Genomic DNA, 22,808 nt, shown 5'->3' on the forward strand with positions numbered 1-22,808 from the left:
CTCCTCTACAGCTTACAAACTGGGAAGAATTGGTAGGGGAAGTAGAAGTGGGTGGCAACCTGGGCAGCAGTGACCATGAGATGGTTGAGTTCAGGATCCTGAAAAAAGGAAGAAAGGAGAGTAGCAAAATACGGACCCTAACCTTCAGAAAAGCAGACTTACACTCCCTTAGGGAACTGATGGGCAGGATCCCCTGGGAGGCTAATATGAGGGGGCAAGGAGTCTAGGAGAGCTGGCTGTATTTTAAAGACGTCTTATTAAGTGCCCAGGAACAAACCATCCCAAAGTACAGAAAGAATAGCAAATATGGCAGGCGACTAGCTTGACTTAACAGTGAAATCTTCAGTGAGCATAAACTCAAAAAGGAAGCTGACAAGAAGTGGAAATTTGGACCGATGACTAGGGAGGAGTATAAAAATATGGCTAGAGCATGCAGGGGTGTAATCAGGAAGGCCAAGGCACAATTGGAGTTGCAGCTGGCAAGGGACGTGAAGGGTAACAAGAAGGGTTTCTACAGGTATGTTAGCAACAAGAAGAAGGTCAGTGAAAGTGTGGGACCCTTAATGAAAGGGGGAGGCAACATAGTGATAGATGATGTGGAAGAAGCTGAAGTACTCAATGCTTTTTTTGCCTCGGTCTTCACAGAGAAGGGCAGTCCCAGACTGCTGCACTAGGCAACACAGCATGGGGAGTAGGTGAGCGGCCCTCAGCGGTGAAAGAACAGGTTAAGGACTATTTAGAAAAGCTGGACATGCACAAGTGCATGGGTCCAGATCTAATGCATCCAAGGGTGCTGAGGAAGTTGGCTAATGTGATTGCAGAGCCATTGGCCATTATTTTTGAAAATTCGTGGCGATCGGGGGAGGTCCTGGACTATTGGAGTGCCTATCTTTAAAAAAGGGAAAAAAGAGAACCTGGGGAACTACACACCATCCAGCCTCACTTCAGTCCCCAGCAAAATCATGAAGCAGGTCCTCAGAGAATCCATTTTGAAGCACTTGGAGGAGAGGAAGGTGATCAGGAACAGTCCACATGGATTCACCAAGGGCAAGTCATGCCTGACCAACCTGATTGCCTTCTATGATGAGATAACTGGCTCTGTGGATATGGGGAAAGCGGTGGATGTGATATATCTTGACTTTAGCAAAGCTTTTGATACAGCCTCCAACAGTTTTCCTGCGAGCAAGTTAAAAAAGTATGGATTGGATGAATGGACTATCAGGTGGATAGAAAGCTGGCTAGATCGTCGGGCTCAGCGGGTAGTGATCAATGGCTCCATGTCTAGTTGGCAGCCGGTATCAAGGGGAGTGCCCCAGGGGTTGGTCCTGCGGCCGGTTGTGTTCAGCATCTTTATGAATGATCTGGATGACGGGATGAATTGCACCCGCATACAAAGGTCTATGCTTTAACCCTCAGTTCTCTGTGCTAACCTAAGGACTTCCTATGCTGTTTCCAGATGATTAATAAATCCTACTCTTTGGACAATGCTGTTTGAGTGTCACTGCAAATGCCAGATGAGGTGCATTAGTCTTTGAAGAGTGGACGAGTCTCCCCCAGGAATCTAGCTCAGCTGGACTCGCTGAACAGAGCTCCTCGTGTGAAGCAGGAGTGCTGGAGCTCAGAGGCTCAGTGTAAGGAGGTTGTGAGGCCAAGTGGCTTACTCTGGAGGAGGAGTGAGACCCCCAAGGGGGTCTGGCACACTGAACTGATTCCTCTTAGAGACTGTTTCAAAGCTGGGGGCATAGCACGGATCCTGTGGATCTGTGACAACTCCTAAGGTAGCCAACGGGTGATGCTGATGAGCAGGATGTGTCCTAAGCCCTGCCCCTCTCACAGAAATAGGTGTCACAGTTCAGGACAACTGCACCTGTATCTCCCCTCAGTGATTCAGCAAGGGCACCCACTCTCAGGCTCCCAGCTCCCCAGCTATTGCTTCGGTTGGGTGGAGACCCAAGTCATTCTCCCTTCTGACCAGGGTAAGTCCAGGCTGCGCAGTGCCCTGCCTTCACTGTGTAATTCCCAGCCCAGACAGGTTGCCCTCGGACACCTGCTTGCTTTCCCTTCAGAGATGGATATCGTGTAATTGCTACAGGAATAAATAACAACCCAGCTCTTTCTAAGCAAGCTTAGCTTTATTCTTAAGGTCAAAAGATGACATTAAAAATAATAGAAGGACTTACACACATGCTAATAAGCTTATCGGGCATCCCCCCACCCTAGGGGTTTCCTTGTGGTTCAAGCTCATCAGAGCTTCAGCTCAGAACAAGCACCCAATGTTATGAGGCCTCAGCAGGCCAAGTCCTTCCAATCCTCCCCTAAGGATTGAGGCCCTCGGGGGACCAGGGTTCTGTCCATTTGCTGGACCAGGAAGAAGGCCCTGTGTCATTTTAAACTCAGGCTTTTATCCAAAAAGCTTTTCTTTGTCTCTGGGTCTCTACAGAATCCAGTTCCAACTTGCATATGCAGACTTGGGGGGTGGGGGAAAGAGCGACTTCAAGGGTTGATAATGGGGGAAGTTCATTAGCATCCCCCCTCCCTACATACAATGCAACCACAACACTCACACAATTGCAATTTTAGGACAATGGACCCCAAAAGTATTAACCCTAATTCAATGAGGTCTAACTTCAAGAAAGTTTATCCTAATTCCATAAGGTGTGTTTAGATAACAAACATTCTGCTAGTAAGCCGGCAGACATCCTTCCAAAATCCATAGAGTTGCTCGTCAACCATCTTGAATAAGTTTTCAGTTCAGATCCCATGGGGCTGAACTTTCTCATGCCAGTTCTTACCCTTGCTAGATCCCAAAACCTTTGCATGTAAACTTAAGACCTGGTTCTCCCCCTCTCTCCTCTCATGCAGTGCCTAGGACGTTTCTGGTGGTCCCTTTGTCCCCCACAAGGTTGGCTGCCCCAATACTGGATGGAGGTTCACCGCCCCCTGAGTCAAGGTGAGCTGAATTCCCTCTCCTCTCCGGCTCAGGATCCTTCACCATCTCCCAAGAAGTTTCTGATCCACCGCTTGGGCATTGCCCCCCTGGGTGGGTGCCATAGATTGGCAGTGCACTGCAGCAGCCTCCATGTCCCTACTTGTGGCCTGAGACACTGCCAACCTCATGGTCTGTACAGCTCCTGGGTCCCTCTGATGGGTTAGCAGAGACCTTAATTCCCTGAGCTGAGCTGTAGGGCCCAGCAGATTTCCCTTTCAGTCAGTAGGTTCTGTCCCTTCTCTGGAGCAGCAGGGATCTCACCCACTTCCTCCTCAGGCCTTTGCCTGCAAACCTGGGGGTGTCGCCTAACTCCTCTGGGACATGGGCGGTGGATGAGCCACCAGCTCGGGGAGGCTAGGCCCCAGTCCACCCCTTCTGCCTGAGGCCGCAGCCCACCCTCCCCCTTCCCCCCAAGCCCAGATCCCCCTGCAGCCATGAGCCCTCCCCACACCCAGAGTGCTGGGCGCCCCCCCAACCCCAGAGCATCGGGCCGGCGGGCAGCACATGGCCCCCCAGAGCAGCGGGAGGCCGCAGACACCCCCCGAGCCCCGGAGTGGCAGGTGGCATGCAGCCCCCCTTTCCTCCCCAGCTCTGGAGCGCTGAGCAGCTTGGCCCCAGTGCTGGGGCCCCCCTGGCACTGGGCAGCTCCAGCTACACCAAGTCCCGGCCACCCTAGCCCCAGCCCCAGCCCCAGCCCCAGCCGGCTTCCCTTCCTGGGAGAGGAGCAGCCTGCCTGGGCTGGGGCCAAGTAGCAGCGGAGGGAGGGGGCCTCTGGGCGGAGCATGGGTGGGGCCACGCGGGGCTGGTTGGGCAGGCTCAGCCTTCCCCTGCCTATTAAATGCACCACTCATGCTCTGGGAGTCTAACCAGGGAATGTGACCCCCCCCCCCCCCCCCTTTCCCCATCAGCTGTTCTATCTGCGGTTTTGCTCACATCCTTTTGCCTGTCTGGAGCTACCTGAGGGGGCTGATTCAGCCCTTCTGTGTTCACAGCCAGAACATCATTCCCCACAAGCAAAGAACGTGGCAAACCAGCTACAGCCCGCACCCCCGACCCTTCCGGAGGCTGGGTAGAAATCTGTGACACAGGCAGCAGGAAGCCTTGTACACCCGGAGCCTCCATCCATAGTTCACACCCTGGGAGCATCTGACGGTGTGGGGTTTCACTGCGTGGGGCTTATCTATGGTCTTAGAAATCCCGGTATCTCTCCTTCCAGTGTATGTATGTCTCCCCATTAACCTTCCGCCACTCCGGTCTCCAGAGCCTGTACTCGGTCGCTGGGGGCCAGGGGTTGCTTGCACCTAATGCCCACATACGCCACCTGCCCACAGGGGAGGTAATAACACACGCTGCATTCAGTGTAATGAACTGGAGAGCCCCCATCCTGCTGCTGGATTTCTGCCTGCATTACTTTGATTCTTGTAAGGGGGGTTGTATGTTTGCTCCTTGTATGTGTAACCCTTCTGCCCGTCAGAGTTGGCAGCAACAAGGGCCGGGTTCAATATCTAGGGGATCCATTCCAATAACACAATGCAAACCGTCTCGAGCCCCCACCCAGTGACCTGGGACAAATATATACCACCCCCATTGGGCGCCTCCAAGAGGCAATACTTCCCCTCTCGCAAGCACATAGTCTGAGTGTAGGAAAAGCCTTTTAATAACAGAGAGAAACAATGTGGCATTATGTTGGGGAAACACCACCAACAGGATTCATAACACAACCCATGAGCAAAAAAAACCCACCCCAAGCAAATTGGGGCATGCCCTTTTCCCTTGGGTTCTTGAGTCTAGCAACCCCAAATCACCCAAAGTCCCAAAAGTCCCAAAAGTCCAATGCCCCAAAAGTCTCTGTCCCTGGTCAGGGCAGCCCCAGAGTTCGAAAGTTTATCTGTGGAGCTTTACCTCCCAACCTGGGTGGAAATGGGACAGGGGTAAGAGGCACCTTACATGATCTGAAGCTGACCGCCCCATAGCAGCGCTCCGCTCCGCCAGCCACCCCACGAACTCCTTCGCTCAGCTGCGCTCCGCTCCGCCAGCCGCCCCACAAACTCCTTCGCTCAGCTGCGCTCCGCTCCGCCAGCCGCCCCACGAACTCCTTCGCTCAGCTGCGCTCCACTCCACCAGCCGCCCCACGAGCTCCTTCACTCAGCTCCATAGCCCACAAGCAGCTCCTGCCATCCACAAACTGCTCCACGAGCTCGTCCGCAAGGCACTCCAGCCGTCCCGCAAACTGCTCCACAATATATCTTCAGGCTCCCCCACTACTTAACACAACACTCAGTGATTTCAGCTCTTAGGTGAATTCAGCTTGTAGTAGGGGAGCCCCAGTGTTGGTGCACTGTCAGCCCAAAGTGAGCTCAGCAGCCTATAACCAGACTTCTAATGAAATCAAAATTAGCTCTGATATTCCACAGTGGAGAGAGGAGGAAGTGCAATTAGCATGTAAGGCCCTCACCAAGGGGCCCATGTCACCAAGTATTAATACTTATCCCCAGTCTCTCCCCATTCACACAGTTTTGGAACCCATGACCCTTGCCTAACGAGTGCTACTTAGTTGATGGTGAATCCCTCCATCATAACAAAAGGCCACATACAGTTCCAAACACAGTTCCCATAATCAGGGTAATAACAATTTATTCTTCCTGCCCCAATAACAGAGACACTGGGGATCCCACAGCAGCCAAAGTGACCATTTGGGCAGCTATGGTCTCATTCTAGGCGTGGTGGGTGTGCCTATGCAAATGAGATTGGCCCCTGAAGTTCTTTTCCACAACTTGCCACACCTCACCACCAGATGTCAGGGTGGAGCTCATCCTGACACTGCTTACATATGTGTTTTTCTTTCTTGAGGGCTGGAGGGAGTTTAGAGACTGTTTATTAGGTGTATCTGGCTATCACGCTCCCTTTCTAAATTCCCTCCCTTGTTTGCTGCTTCTCTTCACTAGCTGCTCTGGTTGTTTATGAGCTGGCTTTTTAACCCCCTGATCTCCCTGAATTAGACCTGCCCCCTCATCAAGGGATCCTAAAGGGATCAGGGGAGATGTACACGTGCTGGCTTTGGTCAAGGTACAACACCTAAAATAGCAGAGTAGCCGTGAAGGTGCGGGTGGTGGGATAGGCCAGACACCCAAGTACGATCCCGCCCCAGACTCTAGGTAGATACTTGAGCATCCAGCCTCTCCAGCTGCCCCCGCTGCCACAGCGACACTGGTCTTTTTAGCTCACAAGCTCAGTCAAAGCTTACGGGGTACGTCTACCCCAGCTGGAAATTCCACCTTCAGCTGCAACGTAGACGTCCCCAGAGAGAGAGCTGGGGCTGTGTGTGGGATTCAGTGTGAGGGCAGAAGCAGAGCCGCTGAGCAAGGCAGCGGGCAGGGCAGTAGCAGGAGAGAGAGACAGTTTGTAGTGAAGGAAACTCACATGGTCACCGGGCTTCCTCCGGAAAGGTCCACTGCATGCGAGTGATCAGGAGGAAGGAGATGCTGATTGTCAGCCGGGGCCTTAAGCAACAGTGGCAGGATTCTCCCCTGCCCTGCCCCTCCTGCTGCCATTTACGCCTGGGCAGAGTGGGGGGTAAACCCTGCCAGCCAGAGTTCTCCTCTCACACCAACAGTGGCATTAAAACCAAGTTAGCCCTCACTTTGCACAGGTGTGAACGCCGACGCAAGGGGACAGGCAGGGGAGAATCAGACCTGATGTGCACTAGAGGGAACAGGGTGGTGGCCAGGGGCACTAAAAGGGCTGCCACCCCTTCCTCCTGCCCCAGCTTTCAACCACTGCCAGGGACTGCTGCCCTTAGCTCCACTTTATTCTAGTCACTAATGTTTTGGCCACTTACTCACTTAATTTTTGTCTTTCCTACTGGTTTCTGCTCTCTGAAGGACACCTTGTGGGCTGTTGTCATCAGTCTGGGATCACAGAATTATTGAAATACAGGGTTGGAAGGGGCCACAAGACCTCATCAGTCTAGGCCCTGAGCTGTGGCAGGACCAAGTAAACCCTAGACCATCCCTGCCAGGTGTTTGTCCAACCTGTTCTTAAACCCCCCCGGTGATGGGGATTCCACAACCGCTCTTGGAAGCCTATTTACAGTCCTCTTTGGAGCAGCCCTTAGCAGATTGGAAGGCTGTTCTCAGATCCCCTCTCAGCTTTCTTTTCTCAGGACTAAACATGCCTAGCTGTTTTTTCAACCTTTCCTCAGAGGTCAGGTTTTCTCAACCTTTGATCATTTTTTGTTGCTCACCTGTGGACTCATCTTTCCTAAAGAGGGGCACCCAGAATTGTACTCACTACTCCAGCTGAGGCTTCAGTGCGGGACAATTACATCCCCTGTCTTACACAGAACACTCCTGTTAATACTTCCCAGACTATTGGCCTTCTTCACAGTTCTGTTACATTGTTGACTCCTATTATTATTTGTGATCTACTATGACCCCCAGATCCTTTGCAGCCATACTACCTCCTAGCCAGCTATTCCCCATTCTGTAGTTGTGCATTTGATTTGTCCTTCCTAAATGAAATACTTTGCACATTTCATTGAACTCAGACCAATTCCCAGCCTTGGTGTCTTACAAGCGGAAGCTGCAGAGGAAGCAAAGGCCGGCTGTAGTCAGAGCGTGAGCCGCACAGCTATAAATTCTCTTTCAGCCTTGTCACATCCTGTGCAAGGGCTTTGGAAACAAATGAAACAATTCTACAGTTAAAAACAGCCACCTTCCAAAATCCCCTTGAAACTGCACTTATGGTGCAAAGTCACTTTAACTGGCTGAGAGTGATCCGGAAGAGCTGGAGATCAGTGACACAGACAGTCACTGCAGCTGAGTACAATGAGACCTTCAGCCTTGATACTCTCAGGGAGAACCCAGGCCCCATTTAAGTCAGCAGCAGAATTCCCCTTTGCCCTCAGTACTGTGCTGCGATAGGCGGCTGGAGGAGAGGCATTGGCTCATCCCAGTGGTGTCCCCAATGCATCTCTGGAAGGACCTAGCCACAAGCATTCCATGCTCTGTTTGTTCTGGTTTTGTACAGCACCTAGCGCAATGAGGCCCTGGTCTATGAGTGGGGTCCCTAGGCACTACAATAAAACTATTACTCCTCCTCTTCCCCTCCTCACAGTCTATGAACCTCAGCTTCACACCACACCTCCCCTCCTCCCTTCTGCCTCTGCACCTTACCTCTGGGCAATCTCATTAAAAACCATGGCTTTCATTATCATCTTTATGCTGACAACTCCTAGATCAGCCTATCCACTCTGGGTCTGTTTCTGTCAGTCCAAACTAAAACCTCCAGTCTGTCTCCCTGTCTCTGTCCTCACTGGTATCCCACCATCAGCTTAAATGCAACGTGGTTAAAACAAAGCTCCTAATCTCCTCACATCCACCCTCCCACTCACCCTCCTTTCTCAGTCACCAAGGGCAGCCCCACAGGGGTGGTCACTCAGGCCATGAACTGGGCTTTATCTTCGATTCAGCCCTCTCTGTAGCCCCAAATTTACCACTTCTTCCTTTAAAAAATGTCTTCAAGATCTGGCCTTTCCAATCTGGCCTTTCCAATACAATTGACAGAGTTCAGCAGAAAAATAGAAGTCTGAACTCTCCCCTTGCCTAACCATTGCCAGATGGCAATGGCTGGATGGCACCGTGGCACAGGTAGATTAACTATACAAATACAGGGAAGTGTCAGACTTTAGGGTTTCTGCAGCCAGACACAATGTCTGCACTAGAAAAACTGTGGCAGCATAGGAGGAAATCCACCTCCCAAGGTCGACAGAAGCAATGTACCATGGACCTAGTACTGTCTTCGCCAGGGGTTAGGTTGGCTTAGCCCAGTGGTTCCCAAACTTGTTCCACCCCTTGTTCAGGGAAAGCCCCTGGCGGGCTGGGCCGGTTTGTTTACCTGCCGTGTCCACAGGTTCGGCCGATCGTGGCTCCCACTGGCCGCAGTTCATGGCTCCAGGCCAATGAGAGCTGCTGGAAGGGTGGTCAGTTTGTCCCTTGGCCCGTGCCACTTCCAGCAGCTCCCACTGGCCTGGAGCAGCGAACCACGGCCAGTGGGAGCCGCAATCGGCCGAACCTGCGGACGCGGCAGGTAAAGAAACCGGCCCGGCCCGCCAGGGGCTTTCCCTGCACAAGGGGCAGAACAAGTTTGGGAACCACTGGCTTAGCGGCATCTCTCAGGGGTGTGGATTTTCACACCCCTCAGCAACGTAGCTGGGTCGACCTAATTTTCAAGTGCAGACCTGGCCTGTGGCTGTGGGCCTGTGACAGCTCCTGCCAACATGGAAACTCCGTGAGCAAACACTCATTTAGAAAGAGTCCTCCCCCATAGAAGACCGCTCCTTGCCCAGGACATACAGATGGTCCACTGGGGTGGGGCATGGGGGTGAGAGGCTGGTCCTGGCACAGGACAGAACCTGGGTTGTTTGGTGACCTAACTGTGCATTGGCAGACTGTCCAATATTGGGGTGTGTTTTTAAAGTGTCACCTTAACTTAGAATCTCCAGGCTTTTGAACCTTAGCGGTTTTTGAGAAAACTACAGAATTCCCTTAGTTTGGGGAGTTTTCCCCTTCCGTGATACTTCTCTCCCCTGCCGCCTTTCGCTCCAGTTTAACAAAAGTGCTCCCCTCCCCGCAGTCTAGAAGTTTCCTCAGGTCTTTGAGAATGGTGCTGCGGGACAGGGACTTTTCACGGTTTGTTCTGTAGCAGGAATTTTTGCAGGGTTTTAATCGCCAGATCAGGCCCAGATGGGGCTTAAAATGTCTCCACTGGACTCTGCCCTGGGCCCTTCAGCTGCTGCTGAAATAGCAGCTCAGCCTGGCCCAAGACTCTGGCCCTTTGTGCTCCAGAGTGGGAGTTGTGTGTGTTAGTAACTGCAGAAGCTGAAGGCTTAAAGGAAACCATCTCTAGTGTGTGGGGAGCTGCAGCCCCGGCACTTCCGCAGGGAGGGTGTTTGTGAGAAGAGGGGAAGTGTCCCAGCAGCAGAGAACAGCACAGCAAGAGCTAGGACTGGCAGAGTCTCTTTCCATATAGAATAAACGTATGGGCTCAAAGTTTTAGAACTGAAGGATGGAGCTTCCTGCGCTGAAAATGGGAGCTCAGGTCTGTACCTCCATTCTGGAGACTGCAGAATGTGCCTGTGAAGGGCCTCACTGCACTGGCTGGTTGTGGGCTTAATCCCCCCGTGGGTCCCTGGTTCATGTGAGAATGAGAGCTACCCTGCCGGTGGAGAAGCGCGTGGCGATCGCACTGTGGAAGCTGGCTACTCCAGACTGCTACCGATTGGTCGCTAACCAGTTTGGAGTGGGAAAGTCGACCGTTGGACTCAGCAACATGCGTGACATCGTGGTAGGCTTTGCACAAATGGGCTTCCCTAACTGCCATTTCACTCTGCCACTAATTCTTCCTCCTCCTCCTCCTCAGACCACTGAGGGGGCACAGACCGGCCACAACAGCACCTTCTGCCTCAGCACTGCAGCCTTAATCCCAGCCAAGTGCCGAGGGCAGGCCAGAGGGCAGGGGCCTGGAGAGTGAGCCCAGCTCATACTCATCCTGCAGTAGTTTGTCATGTCCCATGGGGCTGTGCCTGGCTCCCCATTGCGGGCTGAGTGAGGGGCAGGCTCACTCTACAGCCCCTCCCCAGTTTGCACCAGGCTGGGTTTAGGGTCACAGTGCAGAGGTGGAAGATGTCGCTGCAAGTGGTCAGAGCCCCCAGGTCACAACACCCACAGCAGGGAGCCAGGCCTTGCCCTGTGGGACAGAAAACACCACTGCAGGGTTTTGGGGGTGTCAGTACGCCCATGAACCCCTGATAAAACCGCCCTGCTGTGAACTTTTCCTCATCTCTGTGAGAATCCCATGTCTCATTCTTTATAACCCACTAGATGGGCTCTCTGGCCTATGAGACATCAGCAACGTTTGCTGTTTGCAGTCGGCATGCTCTTAGCAGGTATCTGAAAAGATGTGCAGCTTTCCGAGTCAGGGCAGACACTGTAAATTCCTCCAACCAACCCAAAGAGCTCTGGGATCTGCATGCCCCCAGGAGTGGGTCATGGGGCTCCCAGAGGGGAAAGTGCCCTAGACATTGCCCCGCGAAGGTGTGCAGCTCCGAGCATGCTGAGATATATGGCTACAGCTGCACAAACCAGAAGGGGCAGGGGTCAGAGATAAAACCCGACTCTACCTACAGCCTGACAACGTGTGTCCCCAGACTGTACCTTCAAAATGAGATTGACTCTAGCTTGTCAGGGTAAGTTGAAAAGTCTGGACACCAATGGCTTCTGGGAAAACAATGCAGCAGAAACCAAGGTGCAGCACCTGGACCTTTCTAGCAGTTGGTCCCAAGCCCTTAAATTCTATTGCCTATATAGGGCTTGATCCTGCTTCTATTGAAGTCAATGTCAACACTCCCACGGAGCCCACAGAGCAATAAAGCTACTGTGACTGCACTAAAAATCCTGCCTCTGATGCTCTTACCTGAACTGTCGCCTCTTGAGGCTGGTGATCTGGCTGTTCAGGCACCTTAATTCTGGCACTTCACAGTGTTTGCACCCTTGACTTCTCCACCGGAAGTTTTTTTAATGTCGTTCTCTGCATGGAATTGAATCTCAGCTGTGCCATCATGCAGTGCCAGCCTGCGCTGTACGGCCTGCCTGCAGAGTGCCCTCACTGCGGGCAAGGCAGAGTTCAGGGACAATAGCTTAGTCTACACTTGCAATTGAACAACAAAACTTTTGTCGTTCACAGGTACTTAACCTGCCCCCCTCCCTGCCAACGATAAAAGTTTTGCTGTGGAAAGTGCACGTGTAAACGGCGCTTTGTCGACACAGCCTTGTCGCTAACAGCTGCATACTGTAGATGTAGCCTAAATGGTCTCCGGTTTACACTGTCTAAAGGACAGGAGAATTTGGCCAAAGCTTGCCACACAAAGCAAAGAGAGGTTTAAAATGGGAGGGGCTTTGAATCCTTAGCGTTCTCTAGCATTTATATTTACAGAAATTTACAGATAAATTTATATTTACAGAAATTTACAGATATATTTACAGATAAATGCCGGAGAGGGAGAGGAATTATTTAAGCTCAGTACCAATGTGGACACAAGAACAAATGGATATAAACTGGCCACTAGGAAATTTAGACTAGAAATTAAACAAAGGTTTTTAACCATCAGAGGAGTGAAGTTTTGGAATAGCCTTCTAAGGGAAACAGTGGGGGCAAAAGATCTATCTGGCTTTAAGATTAAACTCGATAAGTTTATGGAGGAGATGGTATGATGGGATAACATGGTTTTGGTAATTAAATATTCATGGTAAATAGGCCCAATGGCCTGTGATGGGCTATTAGATTGAGTAAGATCCGAGTTACCCAGGAAAGAATTTTCTGTAGTATCTGGCTGAGGAATCTTGCCCATATGCTCAGGATTTAGCTGATCGCCATATTTGGGGTCGGGAAGGAATTTTCCTCCAGGGCAGATTGGAAGAGGCCCTGGAGGTTTTTCGCCTTTCTCTGTAGCATGGGGCACAGGTCACTTGCTGGAGGATTCTCTGCTCCTTGAAGTCTTTAAACTTCTATTTGAGGACTTCAGTAGCACAGATATAGGTGTGAAGTTTTTTTGTAGGAGTGGTGGGTGAAATTCTGTGGCCTGCGCTGTGCAGGAGGTCAGACTAGATGATCATAATGGTCCCTTCTGACCTAAATATCTATGAATCTATAAATTTCCAAAGCATCAGTAACCCTGACTTTCTACCTGGGTTTTGTGACATCCCCTCTTCTCCTGAAAGATCCCCTCAGGGCACTTGTAGCCCTCTGGTGAGTGTGTGTCACTCACACCCCCCTTGATGGCTGACCCACAGGATTTGTGGGTTTTTACAGCTCTGAACTTCACAGACTGACTCTTTAGTTCCAGCTGAAGGGACTTGTGCGAAGCGCTGTAGGTCCCCACTTCAATCCTCAGTGAGTGTTGGGGTGGGTTAGACAGTTCCTGCCTGTGGGGCAGGGAATATGCTCTCCCTCTACCCTTACAGCAATACACATCAGATTGGTTCATATTCTTCCTCCTCTCTCCATTGCCCCCTGTTCTCCCATCCCTTTTCCCCACCTCCATCCATTCCTTCTCTCCTTCCCTCTCCCTGTCCTTCCCCCTCTTTTACTCTCATTCAGTTTCAGGGATTTCCCCACCCACCCCCTGAATTTTCCCAACACCCCCCCCTCAGTTTTGTGAACTAATTACATGCAGTGTTGCCACTTTAGTGATTGTTTGGAAATTTGAATTGAAATTGAAACATTAATACACACTTTAAAAGCATATAAAGTATATGATAAAATACCTGTATCTGAAAAAGTATACTAGATTTGAAAAGTATGAACACAGACTAGCTTCCTTATACAGCTTTTGGTTTTTTTGTGACAATGTCAGTGCATTCGTTTAGGTGATGTTGGCCAACCTAATAATTTCAAATTATGATCTGTAAGCAAAGTCTAAATGAGCTCTCCCTGACAGCTAGTGATGAGCTGGGGGCTGGGGGGAAAGGCTTCAGGACTAGATTGTATTTATAGTCACACCTAATCTACCTAGGTATCCAGCAAACAGAGCTATGTTGCCCAAGTGACAGATTTTGGCTGGGGTTGGGTTACAAACCACTTGACTGTGTGGGGTAATGAAATCTTGCTATTCTTATTGTATGAGTACAGGGCAGTAGAACTGCCCTTAGCCTGTGCTGATTGAGGGCAAGGGAGAGGGTGGGGACAGGTGTTTTGCCTGATGGTCTGCCTGAGTCACCAGAACTATTTGACCTGCCCCTCTCCCCTGTTTAAAGACAGAGCTGATTAGGCTTCATAGAGAGTCTTTTGGTTTGTTAAGTGACCACTAGAGCGGAAATCTCTGATAGTCTGGTCTAAGTGCTTAGACCTGCTGTGGGACAGTGTTTCTGTGGAAGAGACGGCCCAGGTTCCCCCCACCGAGAGCTGAAATCACTGAGAGTCGGGTGGAACCGTGAGAGATCGACTCTCAGAGGTCACAGTGGCAGGTGGCAGCAGAAGGTGACAGCACAGGGCCTTTGGGGCAGAGCAACAGAGCGAACGCTGGCATGACAAACAGCGGCCAGAGCATTGGACTATGTTTTAGTGACTTTTCTCCAGAAGCTAGATTTGTGACTGGGAAACTTATATAAATATATGTTTCCTAGTACACCAAGATTTTTAAAATGCATTATTTGCCAAGGTCATTATCTCACATCATCGCTATCTCAAGAAGTCATTGTCTTGGGGAGTTTCTGTACTAAACTTTTTTTTATTATTATAATTATTTTTTATGTAAAAATGGCTATATTGGGTCAGATTAATGGTCCATCTATCCCAGTATCCTGTCTTCCAGCAGTGACTGTTCCAGGTGCTTCAGAGGGAATGAACAGAACAGGGAATCATCGATTGATCCATCCCCTGTCGTCCACTCCCAGCTTCTGGCGAACAGAGGCTAGGGACTTTCAGATCATGATGTTGCATCCCTGCCCTTCCTGGCTAATAGCCATTGATGGAGCTAACCTCCATGAATTTATCTAGTTCTTTTTTTAACCCTGTTACAATTTTGGCCTTCACAACATCCCTGGCAAAAAGTTCCACAGGTGACTGCGTTGTGTGAAGAAATACTTCCTTTTGTTTGGTATAAACTTACTGCCTATTAATTTCATTGGGAGACCCCTGGTTCTTGTGTTAAGTGAAGGGATAAATAACATTTCTTTATTCTTTTCTCCACACCAGACAAGATTTTATAAGACTCTATCATATCCACTCTTAGTCGTCCCTTTTCCAAGCGGAAAAGGCCCAGTCTTCTCTCCTCATATGGAATCTGTTCCATACCCCTAATCATTTTTGTTGCCCTTCTCTGTACCTTTTCCAGTTCCAATATATCTTTTTTGAAATGGGGTGACCAGAACTACACGCCGTATTTAAGATGTGGGCATGTCATGGATTTATATAGTAAAAGTGGAGGAGCTTGGTTTGCCAGACTGATCAGCTAAGCCAATACTGACAACCTATATGAAAGGGTTGCAAAACACCATGTCTCTGGACTGCGTCGACATGCACAAAGCCTGATAAGACAGTCCCTGTCAAAGCCAATTTTAGAAGAACTTAATGAGGCTGTTAAGAATGTTGGAGACACAACTCAGTTTATGTGAACCAACATGGCTGTGGCCTCCTACTTTCTATTTAAGCACGAGATACCGCACACTGCAAACTAGAGGCCTATGTTAAGCGCACTGTCACTTGTTAATCCTGCATTTGGACACTGGTTCCGAACAAGACTGGCAAATGCTCACTCTCTTTCTGCAAAAAGCTCAGCTGACTCTCTTGGAACATGTGATCCAACAATGAAAGACTCAGGAGTGGAAAAAGTGAAGAATTCTCTCACTATATTCAAAATATGTGCATACATGGCCGACGAATGCACCAATGCAAATAGGCATCAAGTACTAAGTCATTACGTATGTTATCTTGATGTCTGTGGTAGGCCAGGAGATGCATTCTAGATGTTCAGGTTATAGAAGACACATCAGCTGCATCTGTGACATCTTAGAAGAGTTAAATGCTTGTCAATTGAACCCCAAACAGATGGCTGCTTGTGCATTTGATGGAGCTACAAACTTCTCTGGAAGACATAGTGGAGTACAAGCTTTGCTCAGAGAAAAGTGTAACCCTAATCTTTCCTATACACATTGTAGAAGCCATCTACTCCAGCTAGCATTAGTACAAGAGGCAGAATTGTCAAAAGACATTAAAAAGCCACAAATTTAATGGCTTTTTTATACTCTTTTTTTCAGTGAGAGTCCAAAAGGACTGAATATTTTGGAAACAAATAGAAGATACACTGGGACTGAAGTTCAAATAAGTCCAACCTGGGAAAACCTGCTGGCTTTCTCATGACTGATTCTTGGCAGTTGTCTTAAAATTACTGCAACTGTTATTACTGGCTTTGAAAAGTATCCACTAAGATAGGACAGATCTAAGTCGTGAGGCTGGTGGACTACTTTTGTTACGAAGTTCAGAGAAGACTCTCGCCATTCTCTCTCTTGTAAGTCTATTGTTGAATCCACCTGGGTCATTAAACAATGTCATCCAGGCATCTGCTACAACAGTAGTAGATCTTTGTCCAGAAATAGAAGCTATCCTTGGATCAATCAGAGATATCCATTGAAAACATACTGGAAGAAGCAAAGACTTCAGTCCAGAAGTTGACTAATGAAGGTACTTATATTGACTCCATAAGTGAAGAGGACAATAAATGTTTGTTAAGCCAGATGAAAAAGTACACAGACTTGATTCTTACAACTCTACAATAGAGATTTCTGGATTCTATTCAACCTCCACGTAGCTTTTACAGATGCCTGTCTTATAAAACACTCGCAGTTGAGTGGAGTGAGGCACTCCCAGCAATGAGGCTGCTATGTGATCAGGACAGAATAGAGAATTTTGAACACAGAATGGAATATCATACGATGAACAAATGAAGATTTAACTTCAACTTCTTTATCATTACTAGTGGTTGGACCCAATCTTTGTGCTGTGTTTCCTGGGATGAAAGAAATAGGAATTCATCTCTTGCTAATCCCAGTCACAACAGCTACAGTTGAGCATATTTTTTCCTCATTGAATAGAATTTTGTGTTCTGAAAGAAGTCGCCTTCTGCCTGATCATGAGCATATCATGAAGGACTGGAAGTAACAGACACACAAGAAGACACCAAAGAGTGCAAAATTACAACAAGAAACCAAGGCTGATGTGGACGTAATGCTTCATAGTAGGCTTGAGTAGCCAACTTTAATTTTTGTGACTATTTTAAAACATGAGATAAATCTAATAAAATGGTTGTGAAACATTTTCCAGCTTTTACTATGGTGCCATACAGCCCACCTTTGCCCTCACGGTGTCAGCCCTCATCGGCCCTCACCACCACCACCCCCAAATATTCCAACACCCCCCCAATTTCAATTCCTGGGGTAAACACTGGGGGGAATATTTTTCACCACAACCTCCAGGGCGGTAATCTTACAGGTGGGCCCCTTCCAACTGAACAAACAGCATGAGCCAATTCCAGGAAGGGAAACACCCCATTGCTGCTGCAAGCGGGGCATAGTGTGAACTCAGGAAATGGAAACAAAGCCTGTCCCACTGCCCGGAGGGAGCCATGGCTGCAGAGAGCCCCTTGGAAAGTCTCCAGGAGGAAGCGACATGTCCCGTCTGTCTGGAGTATTTCACAGAACCTGTCACTCTGGAGTGTGGGCACAATTTCTGCCAAGCCTGCATCGCCCAGTGCTGGGAGGGACCCGACACAGCCGCCTCCTGCCCTCAGTGCAGAGAAACTGTGCAACAGAGAAACCTCAGGCCCAACAGGCAGCTGGCAAATGTTGTAGAAATTGCCAAACGGCTGAGTTTCCAGGCAGCGAAGGGAGCAGGAGGGGACGGGGTGTGTGAGGAACAACAGGAGACTCTGAAAATGTTCTGTGAAGAGGATCAAACCCCCATCTGTGTGATCTGCAGAGAGTCCCGGGCTCACCGCACTCACAGGGTGGTTCCCATACAGGAAGCTGCCCAGGAGTACAAGGTACCAAGTTGCTGTCCGGTCTAATGAGTAATAACTTTGGATTTGAATTACAGGGAAATGGCATCACAAGTTGCCCGAGACAGGTGTAACTGTGTCATTCAGCTGTGTGTAGCCTTCATTGCATGAAAGATGCTGTACAAATTAATGATATTCCAGCCTGGCAAAAAAGGCAAGAGATGAAGATTTTAAAATTGTCTGATGTGGGCAGCTGAATCCTTTCTCTGAGCAGCTGAATCCTTTTCAAACCCAGCTCCCACCATGAAATAAAGGAACTCTCTGCAGACCGGAAGCTATTAAATGACAAATGAGGTTTGACTCACAGGAGCGGCCGGCCAGTCTATGTGAGAGTACTGCCTTCAGGCTGGAGAAGGGGGAGCTACAAGCTGTGGCTGTTATTACTGATTGTATCACAGTGTTTATTATGGTTATTTGCGTTCCAGCAGCCCCTACAGACCCCAGATGAGATCTGACCTCGATTGTAGGGGGCCCCGCACAAAACCCAGTGAGGGACAATCCCTGCCCTGAGCCATTTACTGTCTAACTGGATAAGAGAGTCAAAAGGTGGGAGGGAAAACTGAGGCACAAAAAGGAGAAGTGACTTGTCCAAGGTCACTCAGTAGGTCAATGTCAGAGCTGGGTATAAACCCCCATTTTTACAAGCCCAAGCCCAGTGCCCTAACCACTAGGCTATGTTGCCCCCCTCATCCCCCAGCAGCACTGAGCAGTGATGAAGTGCAGACAGTAGGAGGAAAAGACTCCTTGATAAAAGCCCAAGGCCCAGCAGGGAGAGGAGGTTTCCCACTGCGATTCTGAACTCCCGTGTTGCTCCAGGAAGCGTTAAACTCAGATGCTGCTGGCCTGCACTAGAGGAGATCACTGGGCTAAACACTGTGTGGACTCCAAGCACCTTCAGGCCACACACAAAAGGGCTCCAGACAGTGCAGGTCCATGCCAAGTACCACTGGGATTAGACTGGATTGTAGCCAAACTAACCCCAGGCTGGAGCTGACCGGTGCCAGTCTGACCTGTTCTGTTGTGTACGTGGGCAAGGACCAGCCTAAATGGTTCCACTAGTCCCACCAGGCAGCCTTTTGAAATCTCCCAGAATCCACTGCTTCCGGGATTTTTACTAGGGAATGGAAAAGTGGGGACCTGTCCAGGGGGCATTGCCACTGAAAGGGTTTAGGGCAGTACTGGGGCAAACCCCAACCGTTCTTTATACAAATCTGCCTGTCTAATTAGGGCGGCCACTGAGGCATCCCCAGAACATAGGACATGCCCACGCCTGCCTGCATAGGCCCTCCCACACCTGAATCGGTCAGCCTGCGTGGGACCACCACCACCTTTGTCAGCGCGCCCCCACCTGCATCATTCTACATGGAAGTGCTACTCCCACCCCTGCCCCCGCCCCCACTAGTGTTCTCCTGCGTCCTCAATCTCCTCTTCTCTCTTTTTCATTGGCCAAAGCCACGTCCAGTGCTGGGTCCCTGCCGGACAGCGATAGGACTCCACCAAACTGGGACTCTGCAACTTCAAACCAGACGAGTGGCCTCCCGACGTCTCATGGGGTTTGCCCTGGCGCTTGGACCAGCTCTGCCCAACCAGTGCCATCCCTACAGCTTCAGGGCTGAAATCCCAGCCCATATTGAAACCCTGGTGGCTTCTGGGATTTGTATCACTTGGTTCGTTAAACCTTCTACAAAACAGATATATTGATTCACCCCCATGTGACTTTAGTGTCCTGTTATGTGCTGTACCACTAATCAATTCACAAATACCAGTAAAGCTTGGTTATAATTGAGTCTCTCTCTAATTACTGAAAAGACTGAACCTGAATTGGTAACAAGTCTGAATATGACATGCTCCTAGTCTGCACTGAGAAGGTTTCATCTCCTTGGTGGTCCTGATGACACAAAATGATTAGGATCAACAATCATCTTGGGTTTTGGATGGAAAAACAAACAGCTCCACACCAAAATAAAAGCTCCCAAATCATTTCTGTTTCTTCAGGAAAGAATCCAGGCCCATTTGAAGGCTCTGAGGGAAGAGAGAGAAAAGCTCCTGGGATTTAAAGTGATTGGAGAGGGGAAAAGCCTGGAGTATCTGGTAGGTGCCTGTTGATATTAACCAGCAGGGACTGGCCGTGGGAGGTCTGTTTGGAGGCAGACTCCTGTGTGGCCTTGGTGAATGTGGACTTGTGTGTGTTTCTCCCTGATCATGGATTGCTGGGTTAGATTCATGTGTAGACAAGTCCTTAGCTTCCATTTCAGTTGATGAGTTAATGTCTAGCCCTTGTGGCTTTCCCAGAAATCCTCTCCAGGTGAACTGAATGTCCCCGTGATGTGCTGTCCACTGTGTCTGGTCATTTCGTGCATTAACATGTTTGTTTCTTTTTTGTCCCCTGGTGTCTCTGTCAGTGTAGTGCTGGCTCCTTCCTCCTGCTGCTCTGGGTCTGAATTCCCAGACATCATGAATAACATAATATGCTAACATGGCAGGCATGGAAACCTCCCTTTCAGAGATATAGGGGCTGAAGGGGAAGCTGTGTCACCTCCCTGCGGGACTGGCTGCCTCAGGATAGTGGGGATGAAATATGGGCCTTTCACTGCTGGGGCCCTGGTTATCATTCAGCCCAGGGCAGCCGTGGTCAAGAGTCTTTCCCACCTGAGGACTGTTTGGAGACCTGTGTGGAATGAGCTGGGGAGGGGGGAGTTGGTGTCTCAGTCTAGTTCCTAGGGGACAGATTTCTACAGCTGGGAGAAGTCAAGAAATTCTAACTCCAGGCCCATTAGAGCAGAGACTCACTAGTAAGCACTTATCATGAGTCACACAATGAAATATAATCACGTGAAATTGTGTCTCTCCAGGTGGGAGAAGGGGAAGTTCCAGCAGCCAGAGGAGATTTCTCCTGAACTGGAAGAGCAAGTCAGCGATTTCTCCCAGAAAACTCTTGCGCTATTGGAGGCTCTGAGGAAGTTCGAAGGTACCTAGAAGGGATCTAGGAGGGGGAACTGGGATCAGTGTCTGAGACTGCGGGAAGAGAATGGCGCTGGTCTATTGGTTCATAATTAGATGATGCTTCTATTTAATTGTTGGATGAGAATGCCACACACTTAGGGTCCAAGACACTCAGATTGAATAATTCAACCCCTTATTTGTTCCAAAAGCATGTCTTGCTATTACAACTACTACCGAAGTAAAAATGACAGACATAATGAAAGAAATGCTGCCCAGCTACCTTCTCCAGGGGCATAGGCAGGTCATGATGCATTTCTCCTATGATGCTCCAACTACCCCTCACAATGTCTAACGTATTATACGCATCCAGATTATATATTTATTAGTTCTTTTCCAATCACCTTTGTGTGTTATGCATTGTATCGTCTAACTGGCAGGACTTTTGCTGTCCGAGCTATTTTCAAGTTATTCTCGTTTCTGATTCGTTCATTATCAGTCATTACACACTGATGTGCACGGGTCACTTTGACCCTTTTCTCCACATGGGATTTTTTGGACTTTGCTCACTGCTTCTTGGCAGTACATTTTGGGTGTTTTATTTATGGGATTTTATTCTCCCTGTACCTTTTTGCAGCTGCAAATAAACTATTCTGCTTCTCCACACCGTTGTGATTATTGGGTGTAGCACAGCGGGTAGCAAACCAACCGAGCTGTTGTTCAGCCTCTCAGCACTGAGTGCCAGCAACATCTGGAAGGGGAGATGTGGAGTTCTCAGTAAAGAAACTGTCTGCAGTTGTTTGTTCAGGACACAGGAATGTGTGGACATTGTTTGTAAATAATAAAGATTGCACCAAAGAAATAGCTGACTCCTATAATCCATTTCTACTCCCAATGGAAGAATCTAGCAACGCCCCAAACACTGGCTGACTGCTCATGTCAAAGGAGCAAAGGTGCAACCCGAGTCAGAATCTAGACCTATGGCAGCAAATGCGTTGGTGGGAAACATTTTCGGGGAGCTCCAGCAGCAAAGAGCCTGTGCAGAGGGGCAGATTGCTGCTCATTGTGGACTTGAGCATGTCCAGCTTTGTGTGATGAGCAGGCCCCATTGTCCCATCTCTCCGGCCTCACACTCCTCTGCCCAGAGTCAGACAAAACCCAAACTAGGATCCCTGGCTTGTATTTTCCCCCACCAGACCCAGTCCCCACAGTGATAATGAACTCAGTATTGGCCCAAGGAGAAAAAATGACAGGAAGAGACTGGGGCAGCTCGAACGGGGTGGAGGATTGGGGTGGGGAATGGGTTGGATTGTTACTTTCCTTTTTATGTTTGGAGTTTTACAAAGTTAAAACCTAAAATCTTCTTTCTAGCTCTTACCTCTTGTCTTGAATGGGCTGGGCTGTAACCTTTAGACTGCAATGACATAAATCTTAGAAGATTTACCATATCACCCTGTGACGGTACACCCCATAAGGCTTTATGGAATTATGCTTATGAATGTATATATGACATAGCTGGAATATGTTTTATGCTACATATGCCATGTAACATATCTCTGTAAAGGTTATGATCTACTGAATCTATTCCTCCTCTTTGTATACATGTATCATTTTTGTAGCTGAAGTTATGAATATTGGCTGTGTACTTGCCTGATTTCTAAGTAGCCTTAGTAAAAGCATTTGGCCAGCTTCTTGAAAAAGGAATGTGCAAGTTAAGTGCCCAATCAAGAATCACTTAAGCTAACAATGAACTTTGAGAGATGCCAATCCACGTCTGAGCTTCCCCAGGAATGTGGCTTGGCTGGTAAGGAACTCAATCATGCAGGGACATGTGACTTGCCCATGTGACTCCAAAACTCCATTTTGTAACTGGATTCTACACAGGGAGAGGGAGGGGTGTCCACCCAGAGGAGAAAGTCTATACAAATCCCTGGGAGACCCCTCCGTTTTGTCTTCAGCTGGCTCAAGAGATAGCCTCTCCACCCCCAAGGATACCTGGAAAGAAACTGGAAGAAAAGACAGTAACTACAGGGGGTGTGAGTGATTGCTGGACCCAGACTAGAGGGAGACTAGTCTGTAAAAGGAAGCTTATTGAAACATCTCTGAGGGTGAGGTTTTATCTGTATTCAGTTTTATTACTGTATTAGAGATAGATTTGCGTGTTTTATTTTATTTTACTTGGTGATTCACTTTGTTCTGTCTGTTACTACTTGGAACCACTTAAATCCTACTTTCTGTACTTAATAAAATCACTTTTTACTTATTAATTAA

General features: G+C 48.9%; 1 protein-coding gene across 3 annotated transcripts; it reads left to right on the plus strand.

The window, feature by feature from the left end:
- The first annotated feature begins 9,963 nt into the window (after positions 1-9,963).
- Positions 9,964-22,808, plus strand: LOC142069261 (zinc finger protein RFP-like). Of its 3 annotated transcripts, none has more exons than XR_012665041.1 (3): positions 9,964-10,087; positions 19,593-19,688; positions 20,450-22,808. XR_012665041.1 is itself a non-coding variant. In XM_075119875.1 (3 exons), exons 1-3 carry the CDS (start codon positions 10,193-10,195, stop codon positions 20,492-20,494), a joined length of 282 nt encoding a protein of 93 aa, XP_074975976.1. In that variant the 5' UTR covers positions 9,964-10,192; the 3' UTR covers positions 20,495-22,808. The 3 variants fall into 3 exon arrangements, 2 of the variants coding, with proteins under 2 accessions (XP_074975976.1, XP_074975974.1); XM_075119875.1 differs by having other exon boundaries at positions 9,964-10,333; XM_075119873.1 differs by lacking the exon at positions 9,964-10,087 and adding an exon at positions 17,128-17,582.

The sequence above is a fragment of the Caretta caretta genome, chromosome 14 (assembly GCF_965140235.1).
Source record: "Caretta caretta isolate rCarCar2 chromosome 14, rCarCar1.hap1, whole genome shotgun sequence".
Classification (NCBI taxonomy): Eukaryota; Metazoa; Chordata; order Testudines; family Cheloniidae; genus Caretta; species Caretta caretta.

Coding starts and splice junctions, on each gene's coding strand:
- LOC142069261 (XM_075119873.1), top strand. CDS start 17,166: ATGGCTGCAGAGAGCCCCTTGGAAAGTCTCCAGGAGGAAGCGACATGT. Junction 17,583..19,592: donor AAGCTGCCCAGGAGTACAAG/GTACCAAGTTGC, acceptor CTGTTTCTTCAG/GAAAGAATCCAGGCCCATTT. Junction 19,689..20,449: donor GGAAAAGCCTGGAGTATCTG/GTAGGTGCCTGT, acceptor GTGTCTCTCCAG/GTGGGAGAAGGGGAAGTTCC.